The 14083-nt window shown below is 33.2% G+C and overlaps 2 protein-coding genes across 2 annotated transcripts; one reads left to right on the forward strand and one right to left on the reverse strand.

Moving 5' to 3' along the window:
* Window positions 1-3608: 3608 nt before the first annotated feature.
* Window positions 3609-7028, forward strand: LOC148575490 (serine/threonine-protein phosphatase 7 long form homolog). Its single transcript, XM_088506394.1, has 5 exons — window positions 3609-3674; window positions 4709-5424; window positions 5499-5589; window positions 5712-6705; window positions 6871-7028. Exons 2-5 carry the CDS (start codon window positions 4718-4720, stop codon window positions 7026-7028), a joined length of 1950 nt encoding a protein of 649 aa, XP_088362520.1. The 5' UTR covers window positions 3609-3674; window positions 4709-4717.
* A 394-nt stretch (window positions 7029-7422) lies between these two features.
* LOC107628046 (uncharacterized) lies at window positions 7423-10455 on the reverse strand. Its single transcript, XM_088505516.1, has 3 exons — window positions 9867-10455; window positions 8347-9339; window positions 7423-8246 (listed from the first exon to the last, which is right to left on the reverse strand). The coding sequence occupies exons 1-3, from the start codon at window positions 10453-10455 to the stop codon at window positions 7423-7425; spliced, it is 2406 nt and encodes an 801-aa protein (XP_088361642.1).
* Between the last annotated feature and the right edge of the window lie 3628 nt (window positions 10456-14083).

Here is a 14083-nt window from a genome sequence, read left to right on the forward strand (position 1 = left end):
ATATCGAAAATAAAAATTTTGAATAAAAAAGAATAAATTACTTATTTTAATATAAAATATTTAAATATTAATAATTCTAACTATAATATATATAAACTAATTTGATATTTATAAAAAATTACACTAATTCACACTATCCAAAAAACAATTTATTGGATAGTTTTATAGAACGATGTTGGATACATTTTAAGAAAAATCTAACATCCAATATTTCAAAAATTCTTACACCAATTTGATTTTAAGAAGAGAATTAATTTATTATTGTTAAAAATAGTTGTTTGCATAAACATTTGTGGAGTGTAGAAAGACTAAAAAGAGTAAAAGGAAGACAAAGTGGGTTAAGTGGGTGAGATTTCCGGCGGCTTGTCGCACGTGTGCATTATTGGGCCTTGCTGGGCTCTGTGGGCTGGGCCCCACATCATCACGACCATAACTTGTTCACTGTGTGACACTGTGAGTTTGTGATATATTTAACATTTTTAAAATAAAAAATAATAATTTAATTAATTTTAAATTAAAATAATAATATTTACTTGTAATAATGTAAATTTATAAAGAGTTTTAAGTATACGTCAGAAACATTAAAATTATAAAAAATATATATAATATATATTAATTAAAATCAACGGTTAAAACAACTGAAATACCAGTATTTTTGGTATATTTAAAATTTTTTTGTAAATTTAATAATAATTCAATCTTTATTTTGTTTACTTTATCAACTTTTCGGAATTTTTTTTTTTGCACTCTATTTTTCTTTCGACACGTAGTACCCTTTTTTGCAACCTTACTCTATATCTTTGTCGGCAACATACATACATCTACTTCTGTTTACCATATATTTGTCATAGCCTTTCCTTTTTTTTTTTTTCTTTTTTTTCTTTTTTAATTTTTGGGGCTAGCTTTCTTGCTTTCTTTCGTTTATACTTTATATACCTAAAAAAAAAACTTAGAAAATATAAAAAGGTACATTATAAACTTCAAATCATAATAAGTATACTCGTTAATAAATAAATAAAGAAAGATATATGAATTGGATTCTCTCAATTTATTTTTATTTGAGAGGATGAAGTGATATATTTTATTGTATTTATATTTTATAAATAAAAAATATATAAAAATATTAAAAAATAAAAGATTATATTGTATACCTTCAATTAAAAAAGAAAAGAGAATTCATTCATAAGATAATAAAAAAAGTAACTATTTATATTAAGGATACTTTTATATCATTCTTTAGTATTTTTAATTCTAACATCAAAGTGAACACTTGGTTAAAAACAAAGATACAGTATCATTTTAGTAAAAGAAATTTGAATACAATTTTAAAAAATTGTAAATTTTCTCAAAATAAAATACACAGGCTAATTTCAAAAAGAGAAATGTTAGGGGTCAGTAACTTTGTGATTTGTAGCCATCAATGATAGTTTTAATGGTGTGAGATGGATGTGAGATTTCATCCAATGACTCACTTTTTTTTGCTGATTACATGCTGATCAGAATTTAATAAAATTGCTGGATCTCTAGACTTATATAGTCTAATTTTTTCGCATATTGCAAAAAACAACAACTTTTTATCTTCTATTGCATATTTCGTATTGCAAAAAAGTAATTTTTTATTTTTTTTAATTGTAAAAAACAATATACATTTTTTTGACAATACATAGCTGTTCTCTAAATTTTTGCTAGTTGCAAAAAACAGAATTATTCATGTCATTATACATTATTTCATCTATCTATTTTAGTGAATTCATCTATTAGCGAAAAATGTAGTTAATTAGTTTCTTTGTAATTATTTTATATATATAGATAAAAGGAATATCAAAATCTTGATCAAGAGCAAGAAGAAGTGGCAGAAATTATTAACAAGTCGTTTTTGACTTACAAAGAGTGGAAAAGAGTTAATTCTAACAGTTAACTGATAATAATTTCAAAAATGATCATAAATAATTTGTTGTATACTTGTATTTGTTATTTAATAATGTTTTTTATTTTTTTATTATTCTATTTTATTGTGTTAAACTCTTTTATTAAAAAAAATTTAAAAATTAATTTATCACTATTTTATCTTTAATTTTTAGAATTATTTTATTATGAAGATAATCTTATCTTAGAATACTAAAAGTAGGGGTTCAAATCCAAACCAATTTCGGATTTGATTGGATTGTATTTTTTACAAATCGCTGGATTGGGTCAAATTTCGGATCTACTTTTTATAACCGATCCAATCCAATCCAAACCGCACAATGTGCTATAATATTATTATTTTATTATTATATTTACAATTATACTTATAACCTGTTCAATTTGTTATATATTTTTCTATTATTCATGTATTATTATTATTTAATAAATATTTTATGTTCAAAATGTTATTTATTTATTTTTAACTAACATATGATTTTATTTTTATTATTATGTTATCGTTAGCTTTTTAAGATATTGTTAAAATTTGTTATGTCATTATTGATTATTTAAAATTTGATATTGAGACTTCTTATATGTGTTTAATTTTTTTTAATTTACAAAACCGCAAATCAAATCCAATCCAAACCGCTTGAAATTGGATTGGATCGGATCGGATTTTTTTTGAAATCATCCAATCCAAATTGCACTGCAAATAAAATTAGTGTTCGAATCGAATGAATTTTTGACTCAAAATCGATCTAAACCGCACTACGAACACCCTAACTAAAAGTCTAAAATGAAAATGGAAGTGAATGTAGGATACAGTAGGAGTAGAAGAAGTAGATGATATATGTGTTTTAATTTGCATTTTCCAAGAAGAAATGGCATCAATCAATGAAATGAAGAGAAGGAAGGAGAAGGAGAAGAGTAGCATAAATCAAGCAAAAAGTGTAATGATTACACATACATCCATCACCATCCATCAAATGCTTTCTTTACACAGAGTATTCGCCATTCCCCATGCATTCTCTTTCTCATGCCTCAACCCTTCTTTCCTTTCTTTTCATAATCCCCTATACCCTACCTATTATTTATATATTAACATTATCACAAATATTATTCACTAACTACATATTCTTCATAATTAATTAATTATTAATTAATTATACATTTAAATCATTTTTCATTAATAAAATAAAAAAACAAATATGGTTAAAAATAACACTTTTTAATTTACATATTGGTGCATGGATGGTGTAAAACTCGGTTATGGGTATGGGAAGTGCTTAACAAAATTGTGGGATCAGGTAGTCACAACTCGGACCCTCCGAGTCCCAACCAAAAAACGGACGGTCCGAAAAGCTTGATTCCTTTGGCAACCTCAACACGCAGGGTCCGAGAGGCGTTATTTCCTTCACACGAGAATGCAACTCGGACCTTCCGAGAGCAGCTGAGCACACGGACCGTCCGATTTCGACCTCACCGATCGCACGGTCCGAGTTCGTCCCTAAGATGACACGCGTCGAGCGCATGTTGTCCCCCGAACGGTGCCCTGGAATCCCAACAAAACCCCCCAGCCCTCTCTCACCATCCGAATAGCACTCCTTCTCTCTAACATTTCACTCTCAACTTCAGCCACCTTCTTCATCTTCTCTGTGGCTCTTTTGCATGGTGAAGGAGCTTCAATCATGCCCAAAAAAAATAAAGCTAAAGATGTTGATAGAGTTGAGCTTCACATTATTCATTATCTCAATGATCCTGATTATGTAAGTTTTTTTTAATTTTTTTTAAATTTTATAAATTGAATATATTTATATTTATTAATGTTAAAAATATAATTATTATAGCTGTTGTGAGAAATGCAATTAGAGAAAATAACTAGAATGATTGTTACTGATTTTTGAATATTTGTTAAATTTTTCAAAATTATTTTTACAGATTTGTAATTTTGAATATTATTATAAAGAAATTAATATTAAAAAATTAATTGGTATGGCTGTTGTAAAAAAAATGCAGTTAGAAAAATAATAAATAGAATAATTATTACTAATTTTTCAATATTTGTTAGATTCTTCAGAAAATTTTTGTAAAATTTTTAATTATAATTATTGTTATAAGGAAGTAAGTTTATATTATAAGTTTAATTATTCAAGCTGTTGTGTGAAAAGGAACTGCAATTAAAAAAAAAAATTAAATAGAATGTAATTCCAAGTTTTTTAATATCCGATAGATTTTTGAAAAATTTATTTTCAGATTTTTAATTATAAATATTATTATAAGAAATGGTTTGTTATTATTGTTGCAAGTTACTTTTTCTGCCTGTAAGTTGTGGATAATAGTATTGTTATTGTGAGATAGTGTTATTGTTGAATGATTAGTACGATTATTTTAATGAAGGCATGTTAGCTTTTTTGTTATGAGAATATTTAAATTTTTGTAATTGTAGTAATTATCAGTAGGTTGTTACTTATTGTTACTGTTGTTAGAATATGCAGGCATGGCATATACTGGTTATGAATGATTTTTATTGTTGAGAGAAAAATATTTGGAAAAAATGTTGCAACAATATTAGATATTATTATAGATGTCATAATATGGTTGAGAACTTTGATTAGGAATATATGTATTAGTAACGTTTTTTATTTTGCATTTATGAATATGTTTAACTATGAATTAAATGATTTTAGAAGTTAGCATAATTAGTTATAGAAGGCTTCAGTAAAATGATTGGTGATAGTAAAGTAGTAATTGTTTGCTTATTTGACTAGTAATTTGTGGGTTTTTTTTTTTTTTTTTGTAGAAATCAAGAATGTTGACATGTAATCACCCAATGCCTCCGGATCGGTACAACGATAGGGTCGAGGAGCATTTACGAGTTACCGGTTTTTACCACGTATCTCAGATTGGGATAGTGCAGTGTCAGAAAGCATTGGTAAATGCTCTAATCGAACGTTGGCATCCAGACACGCACACATTTCACCTTCCCATTGGTGAATGTTCTGTGACTCTTGAAGATGTGGCTCTAATTTTTGGTCTTCCCACAGATGGACTTCCAGTTACAGGGATGACCATGAGTAGCTTTGAAGCCTTGGAGGCGGAGTGTTTGCTTCAATTTGGCGTTGCACCGCGCAAGGAGCAATGTAGATCTAGCTGCATAAAACTTACCTGGCTCCGGAATCTAAAAGAGAATTTAGAATTGAACGATGAAATCAGTATACAAAGGTATGTGAGGTGCCACATTATGCTTTTGATTGGGACGATCTTGTTTGGGGATAAGTCTGGGGCAGGCGTGCACTGGAAGTATCTACCATTGCTCCGTGATTTTGTAAGTATTGGACAGTTTAGCTGGGGTTCTGCATGCCTAGCACACCTTTACAGGGCGTTGTGCAGGGCATCTCGCTATAACTGTAAGGAAATAGATGGTCCACTAACACTTCTGCTTGTTTGGGCTTGGATTCGACTGCCATATCTATCACCGCTTCCTAGAGAACCCCGCAGCTTTCCACTAGCAAATAGGTAATATTATGTTACAATGTACCCTTTTCTTGATATTTAATAATCAGTTGAGCTAATTGAATGATTCATATTAGGTGGCGTAACTGGGAGCGTGGGGACCGACGATATAGATATCTGAAGCTAGCTGACTTTAGGAAAGCCTTTGATGAACTTCAGGAAGGCCAGGTGCGTTTTAGTTAAACAAGTATTATTTTCGGGTTTAGGGTTCTTCAACAAATATTTTATGATGCATTGTTATGGTTAATAGAATTGTGGGTTTTAATAATGAGTTTCCTTTATTTTTCCAGTTTGTCTGGGTTGCTTATGCTGTGGACCGTGTGGATCCTAACATAGTTCCTCCTGAAATCTACATGCAATCGGTTGTATGGAGCGCTACAGTTCCGTTGGTGTCCTTTAAATGTATCGAGTGGCATGCCACCGATAGGGTAAGGCGACAGTTTGGTTTGGTTCAGGGTTTACCTAATCAGGAGCAGAATCTGGATAAGGCGCATGGGGAGGTTCTCACTGGTCCTAAGAATCTGAACTGGGCCACTGCACCGAGTCATTCAGTTTGGGTTATGCATTGGACAAACAGGTATCACTACGTTCTTTCTGAGCTTCCCATCCCGTCACAACATCCATTGGATACTTACATGAACTGGTACCGATCAAAATTCGGGAACCGTTTAGCATTGTCAAATATTGTGGGTGATGAGGAAGCGGGTAATGAGGATATGGATGAGGGTAATCAGGATACCGACGAGGGTAGTCAGGATATGGATGAGGACAATGACGAACAGGAGCCACACATATCACCTCCAAACCCGCCTCCACAAGAACAACCTCAGTCCTCAAACCAGTTTGTACCTCACACACAATTCACCCCATCATTTCCAATGCACCAACAATATTGGGGTACGTCACAGTTTGAAACAGGCCAAGGAGGTTCTTTTAGCCAGTTGCTTGGTTTCATGGCTGCGGATGCTGCACAATCACAGTATGGCCATCAGCCGGAGTTCATGCCAGGCAGGTATTCGTTGGATGCGAGGTTTCCAGGCCACACCTCATCCGTTGCATCCGGGGGGTTTGTATCTGTTGATGACTCCAGTAGGAGTGAGGGTGGACGAGGTGTTCTCAATAGTCAAAATCCGAACCGTGTTAACATGGGTCCTATTGAGGAAGACACAAACACGCTTGGTCAAGAAACCGATGCTTATCTAGTAGACGACCCTGATGACGAGGGCGACGGCGATGATGATGATATCGAAGAGTTTGATGAGGATGAAGAATCTCGCAACGATGGTATTATATTTACTATTTTGCTTTACATATAAGATAAGTAGATTTTGTTTTATGTTATCATACATGGCATCTTTGAGTTGGTTATCCCTTTTGGCTGTGGTATCTTTAGTTGGTAACGAATATGTAATGTGCTGCATATACTTGTTTATTCAAAATTGTATACAGGTCAGGCAGACACTCCGGAAGACAACGTAAAAGGTTACAATCTGAGGATTGATCCGTCACGTCGGAGTGCTAATCGGTTCACTCCTTCTGTCTTCAGAAAGGCGGCCAAGAAATGCAAGAGCTTTGTGAAGGATGTAAAGTGGGCGATGAGAAAGTAGTTGTGGTGTTTTGTTTAGTGTAATTCGTATGTGTTGGACTTTGTATTGAGTAATTTGTATTTGTTGGATTTCGTATTTAGTAAGTCGTATGTGTTGGATAACATGTATTAATGACTTGGACTATGGACTCCTTATGTTGTATGTTTATTATCACCAAGTTGTAATGAATTCTTTGATGTGTTAACCATCTGGAGTATGTAATCATGTTTCATGATTTACTAATATGTTCAAGCAGATATTGATGTATTGATGTATGAACCATCATACTATATAATGAGACAGATATGGGAAAATACTAGATTGTCATAATTTAAAAGGTTACATATAGCAGGTCATGTTATATCAGATTGCTAAATCAGGTTATGTTATACAAGATCATCTTAAAACTATGAACCTAGGGGGCATTTCTGTTGGTATTTGAACCAGCTGACGAACGGCATCTGGTACGACTGTGTCCCTCAGCCCCACATAGCGTACATCGCCTGGGACGACGTAACATCCGCGTGTCCATCTCATTAAGAAAGCGCGTCATCCTGGGGCGACCTTTCGTGACCCGTCTCAGGTACGGATTTGGTATGAACCTTGGTCCGTGATAAGCAGGCCATGTGGTAGGATTACCGAGTGGCCTGAACCTAGCTCGGTACACCCGCCGCACCTGGTCCATCTTATACACATCATGCACATATAGTTGCCAATCCAGTCGCTGGTTGGCACAACATGCAAACACATGTTTGCAGGGGATCCGGTCCACCTGGAACTCACCACAGTCACATCGAAGGCCATGGAGATCGACTGCAAACTCCAGCCCGCTAGGCATCTCACGAACCTCAAAGACCTCATTCTGGCGGTCAAAGCAACTAACCTGGATGTTTCCTGATGCAAGTTGGTTTGCATGCAACTTCGAGGTCACGACATCAGAAAACACATGGCCAGCATTGATCCGGGCTTCAGCCTCCGCTCTTTTTCGGGTGAACAACTCGTTTAGTCTGTAGAATGTTGCCTTCACAAGAGCAGTAATGGGAAGATTGCGTGCACCCTTCAAAACTGAATTAATGCACTCCACCAGATTCGTGGTCATGTGGCCCCATCGGTACCCACCATCAAAGGCCAACGCGTACTGTTCGCGAGGAATACGGTTTAACCAGTCTGTGTACGCCTCGCCACGTTCCCGTAATCGCTGGTAACGCACTTCGTACTCCTTAATCGTCCTCGAGTATCCTGGTAGATCACAACAAATAGAAAGAAAAGTAATCGTTTTCAATTGAATCATTTAAGGAAGAATGTAGTAATAAGTGGCTTAAATTTACTAAATTGTTACCAATGTTGACGACCAATTTCTGCAGATACGGGGCCTTGAACTTTCTTAGAAAATTGGACTCTATATGCCTGATGCAAAACATATGAAAAGCTCTAGGCGGTGACCAAGCTCCGTTACTGCGTTCCACAGCTGCATTGATGGACTCGTGCCTGTCGGATATTAGACCGACTCCATCACGAGTTACAACATGTTGACGCAGGTTACTAAGGAAAAAATGCCATGCATCAGAAGTCTCTCCCTCCACAATAGCAAACGCAATTGGGACGATATTGTTGTTGCCATCCTGTGATACTGCCACCAGTAGACATCCCTTATACTTTCCGTACAAGTGAGTCCCATCAACCTGGACAACTGGCTTACAATGTCTGAATGCCCTAATACAAGGGTAATAACTCCAAAATACACGATGCAGTACCCGAATATCACCCACCAAGTCATCGCCTTGATATGCAGGCATAGTCTCAAAATGGACAACAGCCGATGGCTCCTTGTGACACATGGCCTCAAACCATATAGGCAACGCCTCATAAAAGGCTTCCCAACCACCAAATATTTTTTCTACTGCCCTCTGCTTAGCTAACCATGCTTTCCGGTAGCTCACGGTGTAGTTGAACTTCGATTGCACTTCTGCTATAACGGATTTCACCTTTAAGGAGGGGTCAGCCTCAACCAGTGGCTTAATTGCTTCTGCAATTGTGATAGAATCCAGTTTCGAATGATCCTGTGAAATGGTTGCTCTGGTACAGGTGTGGCTACCATTATACCTCCTTATAACCCAACAGTACTTCCTGCTGATCAAGCTAACCCTGATAATCCAATCGCACCCTGACCCATACTGTGTGCACTTAGCATAAAAGGTCAATGGCTCAGACTCATACACCCGGTAGTCTACGCTTCGTCGAATCGTATACTCCTTTACCGCCTTAATAACAGCTTCTCTGGAACTGAACTCCATACCAATGGCAAATTCACCATCTGCGACAATAGGAACTTCTGCTGCGACAGACACCAATGGAAAAAAAATTCATTAACACACATGTATTTCAAACCCGACTCTAAATGGAAAACAACTTTTACTGCACCCAGTATGCTATAACTACATAATTTGCGGCATGTTATTATGTCACTGTAAACGAAATAAGAACGTAAGTAGCTAATGTAAAAACTAGAGCGGACCGGCCGGTTCAATCGACAAACCAAGCGAACCAGACCGGTCCGGTTCACAAAGTGTGACCCGTAGAACGGCTCGGACCTATGCAAATAGATAATGTCCACAAAGTCAAGCATTTTGTAATAACCATAACATATGGCATTTAAAAATTATTTTCTAATAAACACTAGTAGCACATAACAGTTAAAAAATAAATTTTCTATCGGTGGTAAAGGTTGTAATAACCCGGTTCTATCATGACAACTACTACATTCAACGCATCATTAATTAATGGTAAATAGAAATTAAATTATTCATAGAACCTAACAAATGTCTACCTAAAAGAATCCTAACACCAAGATTACTTTACCTTGAGTCATATATTCCGGATATTCCGGAACATGCATGGCTTCCAAGTCCAACACCCGCATGAATGATGGCTCCTCAAACGGTACTTCGTTTGCGAGTGCATTTGCCACTTCTGTCACATCCGGGGCCATGGTTCCGTCACCATGATCTTCATCTCCATCTGGACCAACAAACTCGTAGTTGCTTTCGAACTCTTCTTCACTGTCACTATTATAATCTTCTCGTAGAATATTTCGGTCAGCCTCAGATTGTTCAAACTCAACATACAACTCGATGAACGAGATCTGAGACCGATTTTCAATATACATTGAAAACATCTCCTGCATGCTCGCTTCGTCCGTCACATATTTCGTTTGATACTGGATGAATCCACCAAACATCGGTACGGGATATCTGTATAGGATACAGGATATCTTTCTTGCCCGCTCCGAATTAACATTTTCACAGATTACACCTTTGAGTTCTTCAAATGAGATAATAAAAGGAATAACAAGATCTAATGGATTTTCACAGATAAATTTCACTCCTTCACTCGTTTGTAATAAAATATGACCAAAATAATATATTTTTAACAATACTCTATCACTCATTTTTTTCACTCAACAAAAAATAAGCATAAGCTTTACCTTAGATACTGGCCGTTTAAAATAAAAAATGAAGAACCCAAACAGAGACAGAAGAAGAGAGGAAGCAGTCCCTCAACAAGGGAGAAGACGGAACTAAACCCCACCACTACCCTTCACTCTTTTATACCACCACCCATATGGAACTCGTACCCTGCGACTAGGGTAAACCGAACAAAAATAATAAAAAAAAAAACCAAAACTCGGATGGTCCGAGTTTCACCTACCCTTCCACAACACGTTGGGTCCGAATTCAATGTGCAAATCGGACCGTGCGAAACGCCCTACTAAAGAAATCGTAGGGTACGATTTCTTTAACCAAAATTTTTTCCCCCACACAACTAATCGGACCGTGCGTTTTGTTTTCCATAATTTAAATCCAAAGAACTCGCACGGTCCGAGTTCCTCCACACCACCCTGACAATAAAACTGTCCCACATATCTGTCCAGTACCCCCTAACTCCATATCCACGCATAGCACACACATGGCCTCCATTACCATAAAATTGAGCCTAAAAATAACTGATATTAAAATAATATTTATTATTAAAAAGATAAACATAACTATATTGTAACCAAGCTAATGGTTGATGTGGAAATTATACTCTACTTAATTAATATTAGTTTACTTGTATTTTCAAATGTTTTATTATTAAATATTTTAAAATTAAAATTTTACTATAAATATATTTTTTCTAGAAATTTTATGTATTAAATATACTAATAGTGATAGTAAATTAAAATTTTTATTTTTATTTTTCATTCAATACTATTTTGTTAAAATCTTTATCAATCAATTCTTATTTCAGTTATTTGTAGTCTCAATTAATTTTTTCTAAATTAAAAGAATTAAGAATGTGGGTGGGAGTTAGAAAGAGGATTTTTTTTTTGTTTCAACCTTGTATTTCTATAAATTTATAAAAAAAATATTAGCCACGATATTATTTATACTTTGCATCGAAGCACCTCTATTGTAAAGACCAAATTTAAGTTAAGATTTTTCTTTGGTTGGAGTAAATAAATAGAATTTAATTTTAATGTATTATTAGTATAAAATAATTTTATATGTATATTTAATTATATAATGATATATTATATCAGTAAAAATAATTATTTTTTATATTAATCATATAAATAATAATTTTAAAAAATTAATATAATTATATGATTGTGTAAAATACTTTATACTATTAATACATTAAAATTAAATTTAAATTAATAATGGTTGATATAATCCTGAAAGTTCTTAAAAAAATTAAACCTGAAATTTCATTATTGGCATTGATACTCTCCAATGTGAGAACTGAGAATGTGTTTAGAAGCTTCTGGTTTTCTATTTTTAATTTGACGGGCCTACTTTGCTAATATTGTTCTGCAAAGAATTATTGTTGGTTTCAATAATTTTATTAAATTTATAATTAAATTTTTATATTATTTTATTTATACTTAAATTTTATAATATTTTTAATTTTATAATTAAATTATTTTTATATAAAAATATTACAATTACTAATTTTTTTAAATATATAGTAACAAATTTAATTAGATTATTAATTTACGAATATTTTTAATTTATAAAAAATATTTAAATAAAAAATTTAATTACAAAATTAAAAATAGTGTAAAAATTTAACTAAAAAAATTTATAAAAATTTATTTATAAATATAATGAAATTATAAAATTAATAAAATAATTAACTAAAAAATTATATACCACTTGCAAATAATTAAGAATAATTCCTGATTTGATATATATTTAATTATATTTTTCACATAAGTCAATATTCAATTATCTTTAATATAATGTGTTATTTGTAGTCAAATCACATTCCGATTAAATCTGATGTCCTATTAAGTTCCGACAAATTTATAATTTAATCATGCTATTTGTATATGAATATTTTCCCTCATAGTTCGGTTACAAGGTTAGTTTAAGCTTTCCCAAAATCCAAAACTTGCATTTCATTTTATATGAGGCATCATGAATTTACACGTGATCTTCGTGCAAGCTATGCACATATCTGGCTAATGGCTATGAGCGTTTTCATGATTATTATAAACAAAATAATAATTTATCAAGTATTCAGATGTAAAAGAATTTAGATTTTTATATATAAATATCACATTTAATTATGTACATAAATAAATGAAGAAAATAATTATGTTAAATGTGAATGTTATATATTTTTTTATTGGTGAATATATGTGGTATATATTCATATTATATTATATATGTGTTATAAAAAAGAAAATATTTTATTTATTATTTAATAAAATGTAATATTTTTATTAAAATATTCTGAAAATAAATGAGGAGAATATATACAAAGTATATCGTATATTTTTTTATAAATTCATTTCTTATACTCAAATAACTTTTGAATAGAAATAATAAAATAAGATAAACCCTCATATATAGTAGTTATGTTCATATAAAATTAAAAATAAAAAAATTGTTAGATAACATTTTAATTAAATATATTAAATTATTTAATAATTTTTTATTAAAAACTTTACATAAAATTAATTTTACGAGAAGCGAGATTCTTGCAAACTAAAAATAGACCAAATTACTTCACGGATAAAAATAAAATAAAGAGTATTTATTCATTTTAGTTCTCAAAGAATTTTGGATCAGACACTTTAGTTTTCAACTAAAATTAATTATTCGATTAGTTCTTAACAATTAATTCCGTCAGTCACTTAGGTCCTTTGCTCCGTTAACTCTAACAGAGGATAAAATAATTCCTGACAACATTAACATGGAACAAAATGATCCCTAACTTCCTCTGTTTGAAAACGATACTGTTAGTGTTCTCTTCCAATTTTCATCATATCTCGCATAACACTAACAGTAGTCTAACACTGTAACTTCAAACTACACAATACACACTCTGCAACTTTAATGTTCACAAAAAGAACAATCCTCAACTTGTTCTCAACCAATTCATACTCAGGAAATTAATGACTATGTCTCTCAAGTACTTATCGTCTTCGATGGATCCAATTAATCTAGACAGCGAGTTTGATTTGTTAAAACCCGTCGCCGTCGCCATCTCTTTCCTCGCTCCTCTGCCATATCATCTCCATGACCACATTGTCCACCACTCCAATCGTTTCCTTCAGCTTCTTCTCTGAACCAATGTTCAGTAATCGCTTCAGTTTTCATATGAGTGGCAACGGCGACATTACTCGTTGTACTGATAACTTGGATGCGAGGTCGGAGCTGTCTGCCAATTTGGACTCTGGGAAAGAAGAAAGGAAGCACTCAGGGTCCATTTCAAATGAGAATTTGCATATGATGTCGAAGGATAATCTTCTCACGATGTCCTAATGTCCAATAATCTATATTGCTTGTTGAAGAGTGGAGAAAGACATGCTCTTGGGATAGTTGTGGAACTTGGTGTTGAGGATGTGGTTGATGTTGTCGGGATTGGAGGTGATGCTGTTATCGAGGACGTGGAAGTGGATGCTTCTGGTGGGTGAAGCGCGGAGGAGGTGGGTGTACCAGTCACACAGAATTATGTGGTCCATGACATGTTAAGGTAGATGTGACACGCGTGACAGTTATACCATGGCTTGATCTTGGAGTTGA

The sequence above is a fragment of the Arachis ipaensis genome, chromosome B2 (genome assembly GCF_059453495.1).
Source record: "Arachis ipaensis isolate K30076 ecotype BB chromosome B2, ASM5945349v1, whole genome shotgun sequence".
Lineage (NCBI taxonomy): Eukaryota > Viridiplantae > Streptophyta > Magnoliopsida > Fabales > Fabaceae > Arachis > Arachis ipaensis.